Source organism: Strix uralensis, chromosome 7, assembly GCF_047716275.1.
Source record: "Strix uralensis isolate ZFMK-TIS-50842 chromosome 7, bStrUra1, whole genome shotgun sequence".
In the NCBI taxonomy this organism is placed as follows: Eukaryota; Metazoa; Chordata; class Aves; order Strigiformes; family Strigidae; genus Strix; species Strix uralensis.
Genome location: NC_133978.1, coordinates 9349802 through 9376268, shown reverse-complemented (window position 1 = coordinate 9376268; position 26467 = coordinate 9349802). Strand labels below are relative to the sequence as shown.

The 26467-nt window shown below is 39.2% G+C and overlaps 1 protein-coding gene across 31 annotated transcripts in view; it reads right to left on the bottom strand.

Annotated features, from left to right (window-relative positions):
- The window catches only part of ANK3 (ankyrin 3), a 379686-nt gene that overhangs the window by 153900 nt on the left and 199319 nt on the right, over positions 1–26467 (bottom strand). Inside the window, exon 1 of one of the 31 annotated variants that reach the window (XM_074874346.1) lies at positions 10070–10710. The exons of the other annotated variants lie outside the window; for them this stretch is intronic. Coding sequence (XP_074730447.1) covers positions 10070–10105 — 36 coding nt within the window. The 5' untranslated portion in view covers positions 10106–10710. Of the gene's footprint in view, positions 1–10069; positions 10711–26467 lie in introns of those variants that run through there. 31 annotated transcript variants of the gene reach the window in all.

The following is a 26467-nucleotide window of genomic DNA, read 5'->3' as shown; positions in this document are numbered from 1 at the left end:
GTCTACAAGACACTACTTAAACTTCAATATTCCTGAGAGAGACATTCTGTATGCTAGCAGTCTATACAGATCCCTTTGTTTCTTTCTCTTTTTTTGGTAATCAATCCCAACATGAAATGAAGATGAAAACTGGCTTTTGATTCTCTACTGTCTTGACAAATATCAAGAGAACAACAGGCATGGGACATACATCAAAGCACCCTGAATCTTAGATGTTCTTGGAGTCAGCCACAAAGATTGCAGCCCTTCCTGTGTGTTTGCACAGGACTCCTGTTGTCAGGCTGTGTCCCCAAAGCCTTTCCCCACTCCCTCTTGGGCTCCCTGGGGATGCTACCTTTTCGATATCTATATCCAGACTCAAATTAAAAATCAAGATTCTTACAAGTGTTTTAATTCTTGGAGAAACAGACCTCAGATCCTGTGCACAGCATTTAGTTCTGGAATGGCTATTCAGACAATATTGAACAAACAGTGGATTTACAAGAGTACCAGTACTGATGTGTGGATAATATCAAGCTTTTCTTCACAGATGGTATGACTTCTCCCCTCTCCCCCTGTAATTTCTTGGAAGAAAAAGAGACTATTTCTAGTTTTAAGAAATGCGTAAATGCAGATGATTGGCCAATGGATGCAGTTTTTATGCAATGTGTACGTCTTTTAAATTTGTGTATTTCACTTTAAGGTACTATGCTATAAAAATTCAATTCTCTAATGTACAGCAGGCTGATGAGCTTGCAGATGGTGGGCTGCCTGCAGCCCACAACAGGTTTTCCAGGCTGGAGCTCATTTCAGCAGCCTTCATCCCAGAGACATCTCTGGAAAGGGCTGAGGCTGAATAAGCCATGCTGGTAGCAGTGCTCCGTTTCCCAACACTTCTTCACCCTAAGGTCCTCCAGTCCTGCCACATGACGGATGTGACGTGCAGGGGTAAGACCCGAGAACTGTTTCCCCGTTCTGAGGAAAAGCTACGCAAGTTAAAAACATTTCTATTACAGGAAAGACTAACTCCTAAGTCACGTGGATATTATCTTAAGCCTCCATTTTAAACCAGAAAATGCTGATGCTGACTCACGCTAGCAAATATATATTCACCATCTTTTTCTCCAAGTGCTCCCAGTGAAGTAAGAGATTATTTATCATGAGTGAAGACAAAAACTGTCAGGAAATTTGCAGTGACTGTTAACCTGGGGTCTGGCCTGTCTTTTCCATGGGACTAGAGAGGGTCCTCTCAGGAAACGGAGAATATGTATTATTTAGTGAACCCTCAAAAGTGCAAAGCCATTATTTTCAATGTGCACAAGCCCCTCCCATACTGATGGTATTTTTATTATGCTCATCTCTCTCTCCTTTGTGTTCTGCTTACAGTGGCTTCTTTTTCAGATTAAAAATCCGGTCTTTTTTTCACATTTGGTGCAGGGTTTTGTTTTTCACTCCATCTTTAACAGTAGCTGTTGTGAAGGGAAACCCCCAGCAGGTTCCCATTGTGCCGGAGCAGGATGCATTCTGGCTTGAGTCCCAACAAAAAGATGCTAACCATGCCTAACATTTGTTGTGGGGGGAGGCAATGACCTCATTTTAAGGGATGAACTTATGTTACTTCCATTTGGAAATGTGCTTAACAAAACTAGTCTTGCAGCAGCATGAGATGATCTGAGGAAACGGACAATAACATATTTTTCATGTTTTGATAAGGGTGGGCTTACTGCAACCGATGACATTTTTTTTGCAGTAAGGCTCAACTCTGATGGGCGCTAAGCACTACACCAGAAATTAGAGGTCCCTGGCATTTCTTAGATTTTGCTCCTATGTTAATTTAGAATTTTCCTCCAAGCAAATACATTACACTCATTTGGTAAGGGATGAAATTTTCTTTCCAGTAAACTATATTGGCCAGTTAACAGCAATGTCTGAACCATGTGAAATAAATCAACCATATAATTTTTTGGGGGAGACTCTTCATCCATCCTCCAAGCAGCTGTATCCTTTGTATCTCCCTACTACCTCATAACTAAATCTATATTAAAAAATTTCACCTGTATCTCCTTTATTAGAAGGGGGACTGGTTGCACGGGATGATGATCTTTGTGCAAACAACTACAGCTGTACTCATGCTTTACATACCATACCACCATACGTATTCTCTTCTGATGAGAATGTGACAGCCTGGGGCCAACTACTATCTGCAGTTCTGCTGCAAATTATTCTTCAGAGAGATGCTTTTGGGATCACAGTTCTAAACACAACCACAGGGCAACAGGAAAAGCTCCATTCCTACTGCCTGACAATTCAAAGGAAGCATCTTTCAGCTAGGGAGGGCCAGCTATTTTGAATATTATTGCAGAATGAGAAATGATTTAATTATTAGTCAAAAACCAAACAAATCTCTCTAATTGTTTGCCCTATCATGGAACTTAATCTTCAACTTTCTTTATTCATATTATTGTATCGTGCATAATAAAGTTGCCAAAAATATTATACTATTTGGAAAGTCCCCATAACTGGCCCTATTCCAACTATGTAACCACAGTATGTTTTCCACAAGTTAAAAACTACATTGATTTCAGGCTGCATGAAACCCCTCTTCTTGGTCACACCAGAAGAGATTAAAACACCTCATATTTCTGCAAAAATTGCATGTGAATCTATAACAAACTGTATTTGCACCAACTGAGGCTCTATCCCTGTACAGCAGTCAATCTTAACATGCTTATAGAGAAAATATTTCCTGAAATTCACACATTTAAGCAGTTCAAAACAAAGTGGAAAATGCATTTAAGATTCAGCTCCTCCTTTCTAGAAATCCTCGACCAAACCAGAAAAACCTTCAAGCAAACAAATAAGCCTCTTCCCTTGCTAGATCACAAGACAAGGTAAGCCACTACTGATGTGCAGGTTTAATATAGACCATTTTCAAGATCACTTGCACCACTCTACCTGTTAGAGTCTGTCTTGGAAAATGATGAAACTGCACTCACTGTTACCACTGAAAATGAACCACTGTATTGGAGTGGAAGATGGTGGAAAAGGACCAAGAACCTGAGATGTTAAGGCTGGTACGTACAAGAACATTTCAGAGCTTCCAGTACAAGAGGTGTTTATCCCCGCCTTTAACAGCATCAAGGGGTCTAGAGTGAGGTGTTTGCTTGCAATGACAAGCATCTCCTGTGAAGCTATGATGCAGCTTTCTTACTGTATAAGTTGCTTAGACTTTAAGCACACAGTCTTCTTCAGCAGACTATGAATCTAGTCAGTCCTGTGATTTACGATGCAACTAATCCAGTCCTGGGTGTCTTTAAATGCCTGAATAACTGCTTCCTAGGAAAGTTCAAGCACAAGATAGAAATAAAAAGGAACTGTTATTCTTTTGATTTCCTACAAAGAGCAAAGGGGGTTGTGATTTCCAGGGCACTAAAGACACATACAGAGTTAGATGGGAAACCCTTGCCTAACATCCACGTGTAACATGTTGAACATAACATCCAAGTTGAAAATGTCCCTAAAGCTGCCATCTCCAGATAATTTACTTGTCACTACAGATATTCAACAAATACAGAACAATTTAACTGCAATTCTAACAAAATTAAAATCTGACAACGCAACTGAAAACACCTGAACAGATCAAACCTGTCCCACAGTGACAACTTTCATATCCTCAGATGCGAGTATCTATGCTACTTCCAATACTCTTTGCCAGTTTGCACAGATGAGATTTTGAAACACAAGCTTGATGTGTCAGCTTCACCTGAAGAAATTATGAAAACCATTACTCGTATGAATGTGTTAAATTAGTAACACCAAAAGCAAGATCTTAATTTGCCAGGACTACAAAATCAACGTACATCTGCACAACACACACAATCTTTCTAAGTATGCATGAACAACAAGTCATAAGAATTATTTTCTGTTAATGGGAAAATAAGATTGCTTTAATACTGAATGTTCAGCTACCAGACTGCTCTGTATGAAAAGACAAACTTGAATGACAGGGTAAATTGGAACACACTCTATTCAAGATCCTAAAACCAGTAAAATCTCTGGTTTCACCAGTGAATCACTGTACTTCATTAGAAGTACAGGCAAAGAACCAGGCCCTTTGTGGCCAAGTCACATGTATAATCAATGAAAAGGATCTGATAGAGTTGAAGGCAAAAGATTTGAGCATCTAAAATTCAAGATTAATTCTCCAGGCTGGCAGCCTCAACTTCTAGAATTTTATTTCAAACTCTGGGAAGAAACTCCTGGGCCTGTAATGACTCATCTCTCACTCTCTAAAGTTTTCCTATCATACACTTACAAGTGAAAAATAAATCATTGGCTTTCGTAACTGCTACCACAGTCACAAAGAGCTAGAGATGGGCTGGATGTGCTTCAAGGGTTTCTTCTTATGTCTATATTCACCTGAAGACGATAACTCTCTTATACGTCAAGCTAGATGAGATGTCATTGATCTCCTCCCTGCTATTTTTCTCTCAGAAACTGACTACCCAATGAGCATGGAGATAATTTCAGCACATCTCAGGCTCAAATTTAAAGCCATTTCCACGCTAAAGTCACATTCTTCAGATCACTGCATGAATTATGTCAGTTGGTCCACCTCCTGTTCTCTGTGCACATCTGATTTTGGAATCAGGATCCAGAAAGGAGAGGAAAAAATTCAGCAACCCTCCTCAAAATTTTTTTAAACTGTATTTATTTGTCTATCATTTCAGATGGGAAAAAAAAATGTATAAACCTAAATCAGATAATATTGCTAATTTTAGGGAGAGAGAATTTATTCACTCAAAACAAGCTCACTACAGAAATATTATGTAAATATGCTTCAATCAGATGTGGTGAAGTGGAAGTTACTGGTAATAAAGTGGAACCAACTGCATGTCAGTGGAAGCGTAACACATAAATATTCCCTAAAAATACTGTAGTAACCGAGCTATAGGAATGACAGACAAGCTACATAACCTCTTCTGTAGCTAAACAACCTATTAAGAACTTTCAGTACAGTGAATTCAGAAGTTTCTTGATCTCTTTTTGCCTTTCCACTTTATGCCTGCTTTTGAATGCATCTCTCATTCAAAACCAAAATAATTCTGCCTTGGAAGTTTGAACATCATTAAATTGAAAGATCATTTGATGATAACCAGTCTAGCCATTTCTGAGGTGGCAAAAATATACGCAGAAACACACCAGTTTACACCGCAAGTATTGCAAATCCCACACATAATTAAAGTTTACACTTTTGTAGGCTTGAGGAACATTTGAATGGCTAGTTTTAAAGCTATCTACTAGAGTTTTAAATTTTTTGACACATTGTTCTAGATTCTTGCAGGAATTACAAACCTTTATCAGTTTATAAGTGCCAAAGCATAGGTTTCCATAGCAGGGATCATGACTCCTGTCAGAAGCAAAGAACCTCTTCCAATTTACACACCTGAATACCTTGTTCAAGAGAGTCTCTGGCTGCAAAAGCCCATGTAGCTTATGTGACATATACAGAATCTGAAGTGTCAGTGGAAATTATCTGAAGAGCTTTCAGGTACTAAGAGGACTACTGGGGCAAGTTTTGCAACACAGATATAAACCTGGTAATAGTCAGTTCTGCAGGGCTGGTTAGAGGCATCACATGAGCTCTGTCATAGCAGTTTACCTTAAGAGAACTTGTAACATTTACGGAAATATCTGTCCTGACACCTCTTTGTAGATCTGGCGTTCCTCAGGGGTCAGTGTTGGGACCAGCACTGTTTAACATCTTTGTCGACAACACGGACAGTGGGATTGAGTGGGATTGACACCAAGCTGTGTGGTGGGGTCGACACATTGGAGGGAAGGATGTGCCATCCAGAGGGACCTGGACAGGCTGGAGAGTTGGGCCTCTGCAAACCTCATGAAGTGCAACAAGGCCAAGTGCAAGGTCCTGCCCATGGGTTGAGGCAATCCCAAGCACAAATACAGGCTGGGCAATGAGTGGATTGAGAGCAGCCCTGCGGAGGAGGATTTGGGGGTAGTAGTGGATGGAAAACTGACTGTGAGCAAGGAACGTGCACTAACAGCCCAGAAAGCCAGCCGTGTCCTGGGCTGCATCAAGAGAAGTGTGGCCAGCAGGGCGAGGGAGGGGATTCTCCCCCTCTACTCTGCTCCTGTGAGACTCCACCTGGAGTCCTGTGTACAGCTCTGGGGCCCACAACATAAGAAGGACACGGACCTGCTCAAGTGGGTCCAGAGGAGGCCACGAAGATGATCAGGGGGCTGGAGCACCTCCCCTGTGAGGACAGGCTGAGAGAGTTGAGGGTGTTCAGCCTGGAGAAGAGAAGGCTCCAGGGAGACCTTTTAGCAGCCTTCCAGTACTTAAAGGGGGCTACAGGAAAGACGGGGAGGGACTTTTTACAAGGGCATTTAGTGATAGGATGAGGGGTAATAGTTTTAAACTGAGACTGTGGATTTAGATTAGAGATATAAGGAAGAAACTCTTTCCTGTGAGGGTGGTGAGACACTGGCACAGGTTGCGCAGAGAGGCTGTGGCTGCCCCCTCCCTGGCAGTGTTCAAGGCCAGGTTGGACGGGGCTTTGAGCAACCTGGTCTAGTGGAAGGTGTCCCTGCCCATGGCAGGGGGGTTGGGACTAGATGATCTTTAAGGTCCCTTCCAACCCAAACCATTCTATGATCTCCTGTGAAATATATATGTCCTGATACAATGGGAAGAAATTGATGGAACCAATAAACTAAAGGATTCAAACATCTCCCTGGAGCCAAAGACTATCTGAAGTATGTTTCAGTTGTTCAGGAGGAGAAAAACCTAGCTGGCATTTCCCAAACTCATAAGGGCAATTTCACACAGGAGAGTTAACAGTTCCAAAATGCAGAAGCTGCACAATGTACCAGGAGACAATTTTAGTCCTGGTCTGGAGATGTATGAGACCTACTGGAAAATACCATAAGTGAATGTGGCTGTGTTGGCTTGGCCATGTGCTTCTACAGGAACTGAATTGTGCTGCTGACCATAACCTGCCATATCTTGTTTTCCATTTGATTCTGCTGTCGAGGGTATGACCCAGTAACCCCAGATACATTCTGTAACCCACCACACTACTATAAATCCCAAAGGCAAGGCAGAGCAAACCGGAGCAGGTGTTACTCACACTACTGTTTGTTACTGTTAGAAACACTGAGGAAAACTTGTCTTTCTCCCCAGGGTGATGCCATATGATGTGGGCAACAGTGCTGCGTGGCCTGCACAGAGCAGTGGGCCTCGACACAGGAGAGCCACCAGCCTCCACATTTCCCAGCGCTTCCTTTCTCCTCCTCCTTTATGATTAAACACTGACATTCACTGTTGTGAATTTGTGCAATGGCATGGAAAGTTCTCTGATGGCATTTGTTAGGGCTGTCTGGATGAAATGTGTTCAATGGTGTATGCAGCAAATGTAAAGTAGTTTACAAGTGTTTTCTTCCTCACTCCACATGTTCCAAGTTTGAGGATTAGCTGAGATTCCAATGGGAAAATTGCTTTTCCCAGCGCTAGCACCAAAATCTGTGAGCAAAAACTACAAATCAGGGCCCTGAAATTGTTATCAAGAATTTTAAACTAGAATCAAGTTCTGACTCTAAATACAAGATTCTGTTTTGAAACAAAAGGAGGAGTCTAAACCAGCACTAGGATAAGGCTAGGACCAGGATTTACAGGTACAGACAGGATGAAAACAGTAACAGTGAAAATGATCTTAGCTGTATGGGGTCTTGGAGATGAACAGAGGGGGAAAGAAAACACAGCATAGCTCAGTTTCATTCTTCAAGTGAGAAAAAAATTACCAAATATACAGATAAACCACTGCAGATTAGATGGTGCCATTTTCACACAGTCACTTTTCTGTTACAGAACTGAACTAGTATTTTTCTGGCTTTCAAAGACACTGTGCACTAGGCGAGTTGGAATTCTGTAGAACTGTAATGATCTGAACATCTAGGGAGGGACTTCTAAATTTTTTGATAAAAATAAAACCAGCAGAACTATTTGAAAATTTTACTTCACCTTAACCAGACTCCATAGTTTATTTTCGTCTGAAAACTACCACTGTTTCTTAGCATCAGAATGAAGCATATTTAGAAAACACACCATTGTCTAATTGAAGAAAATAACGGTATTTCACTAATGAATCAATGCTTTCCAAACTGGGCTAAAATACATTACTATTTTAATAAACCAGACTTAAAATTAGTTTTCAGTTTAACCACTGAAGTGAAGGTCGGTTTATTACACACTTACAGAAATAAGCTATGGCCAACAACACTGCCTACCAGCCCTATTCAGTAATCTCCCCTAGCATTTGATGATGGAATAAGCCATTACTATAAAATGTATATTAAAGTATCACTTCTGAATAGCAAATCTACAGGATAAACACGCAGCAAAGTAGAGGTTGTTTCTCCCTTAAACCTAAAACATGCATGGCATCCTATAGGAGATTTAAATATGTATGGAATAAAAACAGAATTTACCATAAACAACATCAGCAAGAAAAAACTTACAAAACAAATGTATACCGTACCCCATCGCTCAACTCCGTTTCAAATAGCTACTACCGTCAATAAACAACGTATATACAAACAGAAAGACCAGTATCTATGCGACTTCTAACAAACCCCTGTAAAGCAAGAGTAAATACCATTCCGTTGCAACACAGAGGGGCAGAGCATACCGCAGACCAGCACATTGCCAACGCCATGGCTCGAGGGCAGCGAGGTTTTCAGTTTGCTCTACTCTTCAAACTGTTGCACACAGAAACTAGCAGGGCTGCATCAAGTTCTGTACTACTGGGGCTCATACAAAGCATCAGCAAAGATGTTTATCACCCTGAAAATTGATATTGTTCTAAAAAACCAGGAGAGAGTAGATAATGTTCTCAGGACTGGAAAAAACGAGTTTAAGTACCATAAAACATCTGAATCTAACAAAATCTTCTCCTACAAGAAATTGCTTCACAAAGAAAATCTCCCAAATAAATTCATTTCCACCTGTACTTTCAAAACTATGTAAACATTTATGAACAAGAATAGCATCACCAGAAAACAACCAGAGTTTCAAAGATGGTTTTTAACAGGGACCAACAACCCAGTCCTGTGTTGACAGCAAGTAAACAACAACATACACATTTAAGAGCACTCACTGCAGATTTTTTTCAGAGCACAAAGATATTGCTGACATGGAAATTAGCTAGTAAACTGCTGGGCGCTACCATAGGTAATATCTCTGACTAAAAAATAAATACAGCCATTAATTGACACTTCCACAAAGCTTGGCACTCATCTATATTAATAACACAATACCACACTTTCCTGGGAATCTGGTATTAATTCTCCAGTGAAGCAGCCTGGAGAAGAATTGTTTTAACTTTGTGGTTTTTAACTGATGTGAATAACTCAAGCTATTGAAGAACCTCAGAGCCTAGTTCAGAGGGTACAGGGATGTAATTTCACAGCAGCTTACTCACTTAAGCAATTTTTAAATCACACAGGGAGCACCTTGGAGGTCACTGGGACTATCCCTGAGAGTAGGAGTGATACGGGTGTCTCCTTACAGGTCACTACTAGCATACTACTAGCACTACATCACGCTCCTTTTGAAGTTTAATTGCCCTATGAATTGTCAGTAGAAGAGATGTGTTATTTAATAAATACACCATAAAAGCATAGATTTCAGTTAACTTTTTTCAAAATACGCAAGATTTGCTAAAACATTTCAGTGAACAAAATTGTTACGTATATCTAAATTACTTAAGGCCCTGATCACAGAACAAAGCATTACAAAGTGTTTCTGCAGTTTTAATCAGCGTCTTCTACAGTGTCCTGAACAGCATGTAGCCATTGGTAAGGAGAGAGAACAAATAATTCCATATACCATTCGACTGCCGCCTCAGCCTATACCATAATCTAACCACCAGAACACAAAATACACCAAACAAGCTGAAACATACCTCTTCCTAAATCCAGCTTTGTCTCACACAATCAAAGACTTAAAACACTAATACAAGAAACTCGATATGAAGATTTCACTCTTATTTCAGAATCCACAAATGCTTACTTGTTCTGGAAAGCATTCTCCCTCTTCCACTGCCATTTTCTGTGGCCAGATATGAAACCTGATGACTCAATTAGTTAACACTTTGGACACTGCACCATTGCTAAAAATAACAGCCCCAGGAAGTGTTTTTCTTTTTTTTTTTTCTTTTCTTTTTTTTTTTTTTTTTTTTTTTAATAAAGAAGGAACTAAGCACAGTCACTTGTTAGACTTCCCTTGGCTATTAAATGGCAAAGGACAAGTGATTGTAAGACTATTAAGTTAGTAACGGAACGTGTCCCAGGATTCCTGGCTCACTTACCATATTTGCTGCCTCCAATCATTCCCCGTGTATGTAATCATGATCTGTGGAATACCCAAAATAGCTGCAGCATCAGCTGATCAGAAAACCACTGCTGCTTGGAATCACTCATGAAACAAGCTTTTGTCATTCTGCTTATCAGCTCTTTCTAATGCAGACTACTTTGAACTATTTCTAAAGGCAACAATAACATCATTTTACACTCTGTGTGTTTTGAATACCACATATGCCTGCCTCCTACTCCATGGTAATTTTATATTTATTCAGATTTTCTGATGACTAATTATGATAGATTTTTGCTGTTGGTTCTAGAGGCTATTTTCCTGAACTAAAAGGCTGCTCTCTCTATACTTCAAGTTCCTAAACTAGAGAGATTAAAAGCAGTACCAAGAGCAAAATCATCTTGCTTCAGAGGGAAGCCCAGAGAGAGGTTCATGATTTCAGTAAAGCAGATCTTGTCTTTTTCGATGGGAGCTATTGCCAGCAGCAGGAATTTTCTTCATGCTTCCCTACAGTTACTTATATTAGGAGTGGTTTTAAAGAATGTCCACATTCTGAGAAAGGGAGTATTGAAATCTTGTCAATACACCACAAGGACCTGCACAGCATGCACTGCGCTTGCCTGTTACACAGCTCACCTCAAATACACGAGCTGCTCATGGATGTTCACTGGTACCAAAGAACAACAAAGGGTAAGACGAGGGAGAAAAAAAAAAAATCAAGGTCTAATAAGATATGCTTAATGTCTCATTTGCCTACAAAAGGAAATAATCTATATGTAAAATATTATATGGATAATTTGAACTCTTCAAGAAACGTTTCTCCATGTTTACATCAACTAGAGCCCAGCTACTGGATAGTAGATCTGTGCCCTTAGGTTATAGTGCAGAACTTGTTGCTAATTATCTACGTAAAATCTTTCAGAAGGTGCAAAACTTGAGGCCCCAACGTATCACTAAATAAATAATGTAGGCTACGCACTCGGGTGATCTAGCTTGAAACAACTTCATAACATCACTGACTATGCATTCTATTAACAACTACACTCTGCTTCTGCACATTTTTGCTTATGGCATTGTAGTGTCTATGACTAAGACCCACTTCTGCCACTGACTAATAACAGAGAAGCTAACAGCTGTCTGCAGGGGTGGAGGAGACTTCCACCTCGATTGAAATACAAGTCGATGACCAATTCAGTTTAAATGACTTTACCTCACTGACATACCTGCACAGAGCTCCCTGTAGCAGAGATTTCAGTCATCTGCACCACAGCTACCTTGGCACTGTCATTATTGCAAGCTGCCACAACAACACGGAGTATCCTGAAATATTCAATTTCTAAAGCTGAATTTTGATTTAGCACGACTATTTGTTTTGAGGACTGACAACTATCATTTCAAAACAATAAAAGAAAACATCCCACTTTTAGAAGCCCAAGATCATAGGATTACTATCCAGTGACTCAATTTTCAGTTTCTAACTGAAGAGGCGTTGGCTCTGAATAAGAACCAAGTGCCGAAATACCCTTCTGCCTTTGAAAAGGAGCTTGAGAACAAGGAGAAAGGAAATATGATGATTTCTATAATGGGATTCAAGGGAATCACATGAAATTTAAAACTTGACGAATAGTTATTTTTGTAGATAAAAAGATTAAATTGGGCAGTTTTATGGAAACTCACAAGAGCCCGCCCAGAAGACCAAGCCCATGGTGGAGTGGTGTCCCCACACCACTGGGTGCCACTGAACTGCAACCTCCTGTCCGATGGGTAGCGTCTGGTGACAGAAATGGCAATTCGACAGCTCTCCTAAAACTGAATTACTGCTTGTTGGAAAGAAGGAACAACGCTTTTAGAGAAAAGGATTCAACACAGTCTCTGTGTGTGTCTGTTTTACTGGCAGGCTGTGCCCCTTGTTCCCTAGGCAGAGCAGGTCCCATGGTCAGTGCCAGCATGGTCTGGGTGACAGACTGCTCCCTCCAGGAGCTCCTCTGAGACCGCTCTCCTCTACCCACTGCACGCTCATTTATTCTGCTAGAGCTACTTTGCTTTTTCAGTCGCTGGCTCTTGGCTTTTCGAGTTCACATTAGTATGATGAGACTGGTGGATGATTGACCCAAACTGTTGCCTATTAACCTCCACAAAATTGTCCTGGTTTAGGTTGTGACATTTCCACAAGAAAAGTTGTCCAATTCTCTCTCCATTAATTTTAAAAGAGCAATGATCAGAATTACAAAAGAAAAGCACAAAGAAAAATTAAAATCTGCCAGCACCAAAAAGTCATCTCAGCACATTCACATCCATCAATTCAGCTCTGATTACTGAAAGCTCACGTCATAAATCATAGTGACACTATATTTTTTTTAAATCTTGTGGATCAGTTTTACAGCATTCAGGATGATTTCTCACATGCATGTGATTAACAAAGGGTAATAAAGGAAAGGCTCAATACTAATGGCAAAATCAATTTGTTATAGACTTTGGGTATAATTTTCAGGATCCTTTTGTTACTTTGCATCTTGAATTGCACGAACCACAAATTCCTATAGTCGTTCTTAGCTTGGGATTGAGAAAGGGCCTTGGAGACAATCATGTAATGAGTAGATATGTGAGGAAAAAAAATATCTCAACAATCAATCTCCTCCCCTCTTTGAAAAAGAAAAAAACCAACAAAACCCCTTTACAATATCATTAAAATGGCAGATTTGGTACAGATGGAGGATTCTTTTAAACAGAATAGTGGAAATGTCCTTTTACATTATCACTACTCTGCTCCCCAACCAGATGGAGCGCTTATGATTACTGGCTTGAAAGCGACTTGCAAACAAAGCAACACATGGCAGAATTCAGCAGAAAGAAAAACATGGTTTGACATGATACAAACAATATAAATATCACCCCAAGAATGGGAAAGACAAGCTGAAATAGTTTAAACCATAATCTGGAAGTATGGATCCAGATTTTGCAAGAAGAAATAGAATTTTTTTTTTTTTTTTCTCTGAAACTGCAGTGGTTGACATTTCAGACAGTTCAGAAAGCTGAAGTCAGCTGAAGCCCACCAGAGCAGGGGATTTATAGCTCTGTGGCATTTCAGGCACCCTTTTCAGAGAGCAAATGGTTGACAAATAGCATCAGTACAGATGCGTGCTTTATACAACTTACACCTATGAAGGGTCCTCAGTTTTAGAAACTTCTATCACAGAAAACAGTGGTAGTATCTGATATTAAAAAATCTGTTCTAGTCATTAAAATAATGGCTAATGTGTGCCCCAGCTGAGACTTTAAAACAGCAGTTCAACTGCAGACATTGCAAAGGCTACATACAGCAACAAGATGTGCATGAAAGAGTTCCCTGCGACCCACAGGCCATAGGTTCATATGCAAAGTCAGGAAAGACACTTATTGCATACAGCAAGAAAGGCATAGTGAAGCTCATCAGACAGAGACTTCCCCTTCTTTCCATTTAGAGACCCCATCTCAAACACTTTATGCTTAACATTTATGGATAGCTACCAGGTTTTTACAAAGCTACTACCAAGAGAAATGCACATTTACTCATTTATACTTCAACTGTTAAAATCGTGGACACTGAGAATACACAGCCACAGGAAAAAGATCCTTTCGTAGTTATAAAATGCCAAAATGATCAGCATAATTTGTGTATGACTTTTTTTTTATCTGCCTGTTCAAACACATCCATCATGAAAATATCATATGTTTGCTATACTACCATTCAAATGCTGCCAGACCAGATCATCTGCTAAAACATCCACAGAATTAGAAGTCTATAGTCAAAAGTATACATTCTTTTTCAACAATACAAAAAAATTAAATATAAAGACAGGAAAACAGTACTTCAAACATTAAGTTGAGGTCACACAGCAAGATGAAGATACACACACTTTTTTTCCCCAAAAAATCTGTTTTATGTTCCTGTGTAATTTATTGCTCTTGAATCGAAAGTATCTACAAAATTGTAAATCCTTTAGTTATTTTTTTTCTTCTTAACTGTGACAAGGATATTCATCTGCCATCACGCCAAATAATCTAAAGCTCTGCAGAACTAAAAAAAGGAAATCCTGTAACTTCTGCTACAAGATACTTAAAATTTCTTTTCAAAGGCTTTCCAAATGAGTGAACAGGAAGCCCGTGGTCTCATCCTAGTCTTCCTCAGCAGCAGCTAGGGTCAAACCTCAAAGACTGAAATGTGATCACTTTTAAAGGATAGCCTGCAGTAATTTTTCAGAAGTCTCCAAACGCTTCGAAACAGTATGCCTCGAAGCCAGCCCTGCTGTGACCTGTGAAATTCAGCACGTTACAGATATTCAAAATGCCCATGAAAGACAGACACTGAAGTGCTGCAGTGTTTACTCTGTCAAGATCCATAACAGCTCCTGTTACCTCACTGTCAGCACTTCGCCTCCCCAGTATATGCTCCTTTCAATACAGGACCAGGGGCTCTCAGAATTACGGACTAAAATAAACGATAAATGTATGGTATGAGCAGTATGCCCAAAGCATCTGAACCACTACCTACAAAACCACTTCAAATTCCATTTTTTTAACCCTGTATTGTTCCTTTAAGCTATCAATTAGCTTACAAGATTACATATTTCCACTCTGCCCTGCTAATCACCTCAAGCTTTCTGAAAGAGCACTTTTTGTTTCATTTTCATCCATTAGCTGTGGTTTTCATGCTGAAGTTCTAAAGCTCCTTTAAATTCCAGTGACCCTCCAGCAGATTCTTCCCCAGAATAACTCTGTCCCCTGGGAATAGGAACAACTGCAACGAAGGAGAATACAGACTGTTAGATAAACCCAAACTTCCTGTCCAAGATGGACTGTGTATCATTCAAGCCTTCCGCCACTGAGACTTCAGCAATTTCTCTTCCTTCTTCAATACACCGCCTCTACATCAAAAAGGTGCATCTTCCACATGTATGCTAGAGAAGCATAATTTTGCAAAGCCACTGTCACAATATCCCACAATCAGCTGCCATGTGGAAATGGAGGTTAGGATAATACTTATCAAGGCAACCTCTTGCTGTCAAGACCACTCTACACATCATAAAGAACTAAAGAGAGCAGCAGAGTTTCATTATACCATCCTGTAAGCACAAAGAAAAGCAGCTTCAGTTAAGCCAACTAAAAGCCCTTGGCTTTATTAAGATTTCCTTTTCTTTCACTGATCACCTTGAAGACGCCCATGTCATTGATTTGCTATGGACAGCACCTCTGGAAAATACTGAGGTAATAAAGCTGCAAGCTGGAATAAGCATTTACATCAGCATCATGATGAAAATCACATGACTGACTCCTGAGCAAATTGACTTGACACTATCATGGTTGAAAAATAACTAGTAAAAGCCAATTAGGAAGGGAAGAACTAAAAGCCAGAGACTCCAGGCAGCCCTATGTTTAGTCAAACTACAGACCTCACATGAACCCTCATGGAGATGAGGGGAAGAGCAAGGGGAAAGAACTATATATGGAAAGAACAAGGAGACACGGTATCAGATCTTCCTATATAATCTTGAAGCATTGCTGATGTTTGCAAATTCTCTGCTGATTAATCAGATGGCTTGTTGCATGCCATGCATCTTGTTCCAAGTCATGCTGAAAATTGGGATTTTGTACAAATTGAAAACAGAAACTGCCTTACTCCTCCTCTGACATACCTCACTGGAGCATAGGATTCCCAAAAGTAGAGATTCCTTGGATCTGAACATTAAAGCTCAGCATTTTCACTAAGTATGGAACTTCTATTTGTTAACAGAAAATAATATTAGCAGGCTACTGAAATCAGCGGCTGTTGATGGTCTCTGTAGGTGTGTAGGTATGCAAACACATAGATAGAAAAGTAAAAATCACATGCTAACATTATTACAGCACAGGAAAATAATGAACAGTTCAGAAAGAACTTTTTCAGTTTTTTATGAATATACTAAAAAATTAGTAGAAAGTATCAGAGAAATGTCACATAAAGCATACCGTCCGATTGTATGTGGTATCCATGTGACAAAAAGTTGGCGCTCTCTTAGTCTGGATCCTATTTCTAGCAATTATCAATATTCCAGGATTGCCAGGAGCAAAGAATTAATCATTAAGAATCATGGTGACAACAGCAAAGTATTTCATCCTAAAGTTGAGTTAAACACCAGAAATGTGAGTGCTGGCAAATAAACCCTTCCAAACACTCCCTCTCTCTGTTGTCTATCTTTTAGGCTTATTCTGAACATAACTGCGATATGGAGCCACAGAACTGCCAGATGGTTGCAAAATGCTCAGACATGGTTTCTGCACAGAAGAAAAGATTTCTATCATGTAATATGTTACAAGAGCAATACTGCAAAAGCAGTTCTTGTCCAGGATACCCGACAGTTGACTGTCTCTGCAAGACCTTAGCCACTACCGCCACCCACAAAATATTTGACTATACATCTTGACTCTGTTCATTCCTCAAGGACCATCTAAAGGAACAATTCAGATGAAAACAGAAGCAAGCTTAATTAAAAGAGAAATACCAAGAACAGTATGCAAGTGTATTCACTCACCACAGGCATATGAGGATGTCCAATGCTTTGTGAAATAAGCACAACCTAGCACTGCTATCATTTAGTTTACAGTGGCTGACTAATCTTAGTTTATAGATGCTGCAGGGCATTATTCAATAAATGAAAAATGGAACCACTGAACTAACTATAACTAATCCTTTGAATTTTTTCCCAAATGCAATGGAGACAATTTGATGGAGCAATATCATGACCAAGGCTTTTAAACGATAGTTAGCCTGTTACTCACTCCAGTATACAGACTATGGCCAAATTATTACACTGCAAAAATGTGTGCAGACACAAGGTAAAACTTTCATGAGAAAACTAACATGAGAGTAACTTGGCTACGAAGTGATGGAATTACTAACACGTGCAGAGTTTAAAACACTAGACAAAAAAATAGAATAAAAATAAGAAATTGGCAGGAAGGGATTAGCAAAGACAATTATGGATGAAGGTAGACAAAGGAGTTCTTGAAATCACACCCGATCCTATATCTAATGATTCTGTGACATGTAGGAGCATTAGAGCTCCTCTGCAGGCAAACTGCACTCGATATCAGAGTCAGTGGGAGCTTAAAACAAGATACCACTGAACACAAGCCCCCAGCCATGTAAAATTAATCTGAGCCCTGCCTACAGACACTGTATGGGAGAACATGCTGCTCACACAGGGTCACAGCCTGCTGTTCTCCAAGGCACTGTCAGGACCTTTCATCCTTTAAGAGTTAACATTTCAAAGTACTCTAGAATTTCTTCAAATTACACTTTGGAAGGGCTTCCAAGGAAACCTGCTAGTTTAAAATCTCTCATAATCATTACAACGATGTAAAAATAAGATGTTACAATGCAGGGAACCCAATGAAAAATTAATTACTGTAACTGTGGTTGATTTCAGTATGATTCAAAAGTTATTCCCAGTCTCAGTATTAACATAGCCTGATTGTTAGGACATGCACAAACTAGTTACCAATGGTCAAAAGATTGCTATACAGCAACCATTCACGGTTATAGGGTGCTGTTCCCAGTTCAAATATTAACCTGTATTTGTCATGGAAAGTGACCAGAATCTAGTTTTAACCTCCAGTAAATGCTCTGTTCATAGGTTTCTTCCTACCAACTTCCTTTCATAAGGCACTATTATTTTCAAAGAAAATGTTCATCAAGGAGAAAGCACCATGAGCTACACAATCTTAAGTGCACTGTCCCTTTTCAATCTCAAATGTTTTCTCTTACTCAACGTTCACTCTGGCATAAAATCAAGGTGTGGACAAATTATAAAACAATATATATAATTCACTGAATTTCCGTCTTCTCAGAGGTCAGTGCTCTGATCAGGTACAAAACCATCTCTCAGATTTAACTCTACCGTGAAACGTCTGGGTAGCAAATACAAGAAACTTTCATGACCTTTTCCTCCTCGACTTTTAAGTGGGGCAGTAACACTAAAGTCCTATTGCCTCAACTCTGTTACTGCAACAGCGCTGAGGCTGTGAATAGTGCTTTCCAAGAACACGGAGAGCATTCAGATGTTAGATATAATAACCTCAAGATGCATTACACCAGGAAGGGGTAAATATTCTTCTGCATTGGGGTTATACAGGAATTTCCCCCAAACAGAGGAAAATTAATAAAATGAATAAAAAATGATCTCATCAAGATCCTTTCTGACATGCTGCTAAGGGATGAGGACAGCTGTGCAAACTGCATTCCAAACAGGACTTACATTTGTCAGCACAGATGTATTAAAATATCTCTCAGTTCTCACTGTAGTGCTGGCAGCTTGGCTAAATATTAATGCTCTCCCTGAAACACTGCTACTAATTTTGCATTCCTTTAAGTGTATTACACATGAGGTGCTGGCCACATTTAAGGTGGATGCTTTCTGAATTTTCATTAGAACCACAAAGGAAAAGAAAAGGGCAGCTTCAGAGACTGCATCAACATTCACATGGCTTCCTAGGAATTACGGATGGGAGAGCAGGAGGAAACTGTAGGATACATAATTCCTAAAGATAGAGCTGAGCTTTCAAGATCTATAGTGATTTGATAGTGGATTATACTGGGTTGTAGTGCAATACTTTCCAGCTACAGTGCAGGTTTTTTAAGCTACAACAAGAGAAATTTTACGGTACAGTAAAGCATCTTTCCTAAAACTTGTTCAAAAATTTAGGGTGCCTTTTCCTATCTTTACAGGCAAAATACAAGAGTCACAACTATTAAAGGCTTTATGAAGGAGCTGTGTACCTCTCTTTGCACTGCCTTAACTCACATGCATCACACTTTGTATCTGGTAGTCACGCTATCCTTATCAAAATGTATTTCAAACTATATAAGGTTAGAATATTGCTGGGTTTTGCCCTGGCTTGTATAGCTGTAATCTGTGCAACATCAGTGAAATAGGTTCACGAAGCTTCTGATAGCTGATTTCACACCGAACATTTTGAGCAGATGCACAAATACACCTTGGAATGACTGCATGAATAATGCAGTCATTACAACAGCACACATGACCATATTCTGTTTTTTTCTAACCTGCTTAGTTAGCATTGCATTTCTTTTCCTTGGGAGAACCTTCAAGTCTGTAGCTACTATTGTAGCTAGCTCTCACATTTCCTTTCTCTCTGTGAACTGTTATTTCTTATCTGATGTTAAATAGCTTTCACAGGGCTTCTAAAATTACTGTATAGCAGTAGTATTTCTTATATATGTATTACCAACATGATGCTTCATGAAAAAGCAGTCCCTTGGCAGGACAAACTAGCTAGTGTTCACACTGCATTATGGAGGAGGCAGCAGCTGCTATATTTAGGGTACTGAATATCTTCTTCCATTATAAATCTATTTTACAGATCTCAAAACTCACTGATACAGTTATGCCTTTTCTGGTTGATAAAAATCCTATCTAACTTTTATCGACAACCCAATCATTTAAAAAGTTGTCATTTTCCCAGAGTTATCTATTTGCCTTAGTTAAAATAAAAATCACATACAAAATCCTGCAAAGGAGCTGGGGTCCCACTGAAGCAGCATCACTGGCTCACTGTGCTGGGGATTCAAGAGGAGCCATCACAGGGAAGGGTGGCACCCTGCATAACCGCCTGAAACACCCGAGGAGATGGGGACCCTCCTGAGCACTGTCCCAACAGCATCGGGGCAGGAACCCTGTGGAGTGTGCCACCTGAGTGCATTCATCAGTAGGAACAAGAGTGTGAGCTCTGGTTTTGGGAGTTCAAGTTTTGCTGACAAAACATGGCTAAAATCACATAAGACAAAATACTCTTATCTTTTTCCTTGGACTAAAAAAAAAAAACCAAACCCCTCAGAATTTTATAAATTTTAGAAATGTATAAATGCTACAAGAAGATAAAATCAAGTATTTAAGATGTCATCCCAGTAACCTCAATCAAATTTTCCTTTGGCAAGGACAGTATAGTTTCACAGACAAAAGCCTCCTATTTTTCCATAAAACTTTTTCATTTTCTGAGCAAGACATGAACAATTAAAACTTCACGAATAACACAGAGATGGCACTTCCTAATTCTCCCCACCCCCCAGTAGGTATTGGTATTTAACATAATTTTAATATGCAGTATTTTATATTGCAGCCCAGAGCTATCTCCAAAATGATTACTACATCCAAATAGCATGCTAGATTTTACTAACTGAAAATGTAACTATCTCCCATGAACTGCCAGGACAAAGCATCAATCCTGTATCTACACCTTCTGTGAACAGTCCCAGAACCCAACAGTTTTTCTACATTTCCCAATTCTTCTCCCCAGGGCAGCAGCTAACAAGCTCTAATCATACTGAGGCCATCTTAGAGGAGCCAAGGCTTTAATGTGGTTTTTAAAAAGACATCTAAAATACATCATAAATGTATCACTGATCCAATTTTTGTTTTGGGTAAAGTCATCTCTCCAGTAACTTACTTATATTTTTTGTAAGGGTAGGAAATGTAACAGATCTTTTCAAAGACTCATTTCCATGTTTAGACAAACAATTCTCACACACACACAGAATTCGTGTTTGTTAGATATCTATAAAAATATTCCCCAGTCCAATAAATTTGAACATGCAGACAGATAGCTGCAGAGAATACTGTTATCCTGAATTTAAAACAGAAGGAAGCCATAGACCTCATCAACTGGATTTTACTGGGTTTAGCGAAGAGGAATAGAGAAGCAACATGCTCCCAAGACACAAAGCAATATGACCACTAAGTAAAAGAGATCTTTTCTTCCCATTAATAAATAAAAACTGCTTAGATTTGCACATATACCATGCCTGCTCAAAGTTAGAGCAGGGCACTTATGAATCTGAATACAAAATTTGATCCAACTCCCACATAATTTATTAAGGAACCTCATTTTTAATTGCCAGGCATTATGAATGATTTGACTGTATAAATTAAAGTGACAAACACAATCAAAAGGGAAAATTAATGCATCAGAAACTGTACTTTATTAATGTACTTTAGTACCTGTGCTTTAAGTTCAACTGGATTTTTCATGCTCTCTAACAAATACAATGTAGCTTGCAACACCCAAGTACTCTCCACAGTAACACTGGATCTCATTTGAGATTTAACAGCAGAGAATTTAAGAGGAGGAGAAACTTCCATTTTGATTTGAGTTGTAAGCACCATCTTGTGGAACTACAAAGCCTGCAGATCAGAAAAAATATGGGTTTACAAGCTCCTCATAAACTGATTGGGAATGGACACAAAACAAAGAACAGACATGAATGAAACTACTTCTCTCTTCTCCTCCAGACCTACAGTAAAAATGAAAAGAATCTCTTCTCCTACCCAAAGCATTTAGGCAATCTTGTCCCTACCTGCCTGCATACAAAGTCCTATGGGCAGTAGAGCTGATATATTCATTAGCAAAGAATTGTAGATTAGGATTCCTGGGGCTGTAATGAGAAACTACAGTCCCTCCATAATGTAGAGTTCAGCTCCATTTCCCTCTCTTCCCTATCTCACAGACTATTATAAACTGTCATTTCTGATTTACAGAGCAAATGTCTTTCTCCCTAGAAGAGGGTACTTACCACAAAAGCTCATCTCAAGCACTTAGGAAAATACTAGTCTGGTAAAATGAATGTGCATTGTGGATGCATAATGCTAACCTTCACCAGGGGATATGTGGTGTTTGGGTTACGGAAGCTGCCATGCAACAGACTGGATGAGAAGGCATAATCCTTTCAGGTTAAAATAGCAATATATATATAGTAAATGAAGGAACAATATACAGCTACAGGATTTTATAGAATAAGGCACATGTAAACTTCTGTGATCTATTTATTTCTTTAGCACTGCTAATGATATTATTATTAACATTATTGTATTGATCAGCATTTAGCAGACAATTCTCTTGCTCCCACACATTTCCATGAAATTATTTGAAATATAAATAGAAAACGGCAGAAAAACTCCTCTATAAGGGCTAGTTAATCTATGAATATTAAACTAAAATGAACCCTCCTGGGAGCTCTGATGGACTGCTCCAGGATGGAAAATCATGTCATTACATGAATCATATTTCCTAAAATTAATAGGAAGAGAGTGCTCTTTTAAATAAGCACCATCCACATGTCTAATATCAAATCAGTATGTATGACCCAAATGAAAATTCATTATTCTTGTCCTTATTATTAGGATTTTCAATAGAAATACAAGTGGAACATAAATAACTAGCATTCTGTATTTTTGTTATCAACTACTTTAGCAGTTTGATCTAATCTTACCATATAAGACTGAAAAAAATCACTTCTTAACAGCTTACAAGAGAAGCAAAGGAGGTGGGCAGCAGCTTTGCCTCTTGTGACAATAGTGCTGGTGAATGCGCTGCTCCTGGTGGCGTCCTTCTGCTTAACTTAGCCTATCACGTAAATCCATACTGTATGAGACTATTAACTGTGATATCAGGAAAGTCACTGGATTGTAAAAGAATGATGAAAACACAAAGAGAGTGGGACTACTAGGATGATACATACAGCCTTCAAGTAACAGCAAGATTTGGGAGTTAAGTTGGCACTTACTTGCAAGAAGATTCCGCACATGCAATTCCCACTTAAAAACTCACTGGATGTTAATATAGTACATGCCTCTCACTCTCTCAGAGAATCATAGAATCATTTAGGTTGGAAAGGACCTTTAAGATTGAGTCTAACTGATAACCTAGCACTGCCAAATCCACCATTAAACCATGTCCCTAGTCACCACATCTACACATCTTTTTAAATACCTCCAGAGACTGTGACTCCACCACTTCCCTGGGCAGCCTGCTCCAACGCTAACACATCTGTACAACCGTGCAAATTTACATCAGAAAGCTCCCCCATGTTTTCCTGCTGTTGTATTTCACTTAATTATTACCAGTAAGAATTTGGATGAAGCACAATACCCCTTAGCACCTTATAGTTTTCAAACATCCCAGCTTGCCTTTTGCAAACTTAGAGGTAAATGGATGCCACGACCAAATTCCAGCTCAGGGAATTAAGTTCTCCCTAACCCAGTGGCAATTACCTATAGTAGTAGTCTTTATCTGCTGACCTCAGCTATTGGCTACATTTGTTGCAAAACATTTGGCATTTTCAGTGACAACTTTAGAGGTTTCTTACCATATTTTTTTTTCTTTTATTTTTCATGCACAGAAAAATATTGGATATACACAACGTATTATGAATTATTCAGTTAGCAAAGTCCTTCAGGATTCTTCAAATGAAAATAAACACTTTTTTCATTAAAAATACAGTGAAATAATGGATAATGATAGAAATCACAAAGGAAAGATGTAAATAATGCAACAGGTCAATGGCACTGTACATTCATAATCTCAGGTCTGCCTGCAAAATTAATGCAAATAGCCTCACACGTTTGACTCACATTTTCCATTGCTTTTCAACTTTCAGGGCACTCAGCCGACCTTGAGTACATCCAGTATGATCAGAAATTATGGCTCTGTAATTTCAGTTATAACAATTAGCCAATAAACTAGATACTAACCCTAAATGACTTAGATTTCTAGCAACAGGGAATGATGTACTTGATTTTTTTGAAAGACACCTTTAAAGCTATGTAATATATAGAAGTCAAGGGAGAATATGGAAAACCTGTGAGAATTAAATGCAAAAATATCATTCCTTCTCGTTTTGCTACAGTTTTATTAATGAGGTCTCAAAAACTGCACAATGAAATACAACTTAGTAAGAGAGATTCAATTTCCTCATACATACTCTGAAAAAAGTACAAACTGGAATTTCGAGCCTTTTTTTTAGAATACAGTCAGCTGACAGCTGGTTTAAATAGCATCCTTGCTAATCAGAACTTAGAGCCCTCCTGCATAGGTGTTTAATTCCGTTACACTGAACAACATAGACATAAATCACAATATTCTGATAAGCCTCCTCTCAGGTCGTCATGGACATAAGATACTCACTGGGAGGACAGGCTTTGACCGCATGGGTATGAGCTGTCACAGCATGGACACAGGGAAGCCAAATGCCAACGTACACAAAAGAGCAAGGTCTGTCACAGGCAGACAGAACTAAGTTTATCGTGGGTGACTTCAGGCGTTCAGTCTAAGTCCCTTGGGAAGGTCAATAACAGCCCAGAAGCAGGGAGGGAGGTTGGCTGAACTGCTCTAAGAAGGTGCCCAAGTCAGCTTCTGGAGGTGTCACCCTCTTCCCATGCATTACTGAAGGACAGGAGGGTCCTAATTCAGGCGACATAAATCTGATCCTAGTGAAATCTGAAAGCTAGGTTAACCTCCTCACTTTCAACATCGAAGATGTTCAAAACAGTTCCTTTCGTCATTTTTTGTGTGCGTGAGATGGACACCTGACCTGAGAAAGTACTCAGCTTTCTCCATTTATGTTTTACCGGCATCATAACAGCAGCAAATAACGAATGTTGAACTGAAATATCTCACAGGGATTTACAGATTTCATTTAACAGTCACTTTTAACTGTTAAATGACTAATGGGTTAATTCCCTCTTTGGCACAAAGCCTTTACTCAGAGAGTATGTGAGACTTTGCAAGCTGTTTTCAACAAAAACATATGGGAAACAGTAAACTTGTCCAGGTTATGTTTAAAATAGGATATTCTGTTGGAGTAATATTTTAGATAGTCCCCTTAGAAAACAAAAATCAATCATGATGGGTTTTACTGTTCCGTTTTGGACAGCAGCTGAATAAATATAATAATGATTCTCTTTTCTTCCCACTTAATCCTGCTGCCTTCCCAACCACTGAATCATTGCTCTCCTTCGTTACTAAAATGCACAACTGAGATGCTGATTAGTGTCCCAGATGCTTGATAACAGGGACAGTAATCAATATGTCTTCAATCCATCTGTGGAGGACATTTCATCCCTTTGCTTTTGGATACAGGCTCTGCTACTGTGATCCATGGCTTTAATATCGCCTCTAGACTGGATTAGTGCAGAGCACGCTTTAGCTATTCCTTATCTTAATACATAGCATCACTGTGCCACAGCTGTTGCCTATTTCTTGAGTTTGAAAGCACTGGTTAAAAAAACTAAAGCTCTGAATAGTTTTGGATCATCCTGCCCAAGAGAGACTTCTGCAGCCATCCCATAGCACCAGAGCAGCAGCCCTCGTCTGTGGAGCTTGTGTACATGAAGCTGCTGCCACTCAATTTGTCCAGTTGCTCTCAGATTTTGGTGGGGTTTTAATTTTTTTATTTATTTAAGAGCCACAGTGGAAGAATACTTTCAGCAAGCTGAGCTGCAAGTGCACTTTCCTCTGGGCAACTGCGATATGGAAGATTTAGATTTTGGCGTGAGTTTTGCAAATAACACCATGCACATGCTTAGCTTTAAAGACAGGAGCCATCTCCCTGAAGCTTAACAACAGACAGGTGCAGGCACACTTCAGCCAAGTCCTACTATTACTTGTGGATGTTTAATTTATATTCATCTGTATTTGTGCTCTGTAAAACAGAACAAGTCTCTTTAAAGATCTGGTTTGTGTACCTTTTTAAAAAAATACTGCACAGTAATATCGCAACATGACTACAGCTAAATATATCTTCTACATTGCAGCTTTTACTGCATTATAAGGCAGCCAATTTTAAGACATCAATAATTTAGAAACTCAGCTATGTGCAGCAGCCTAATTGGATTATCTTTACTTGGCATTTTTTTCAGTAAGATATTAGCTTCTTTACTTTTATAGGAGTGTATTGATGGGGATCTTTCAGTAAACCCATGTAACACACAATCAATAGACATAAAACCATGTGCAATTATAAAACATTTTTTCAGCAAGTACTTTTCATCTTCTCATGGCTTCGGTAAAAGGAGTATGCTGTTCAAAAATAAGCTAACAGAGTAAATCAGGTTTTGACACAAAATATCTCTGGAGATTGAGATTTAGAGAGCCTTCTCTAGAGAACAGCACAGCAGGTGCCAGAACTACCACCTACAGACACCAGAGAGCTGCCAGGACACAGCCTCCTGTTTCTGTGATGGAACTGCCTCATGATACTTGCCTCCATGAAAGGGCACTTGTAGCTCC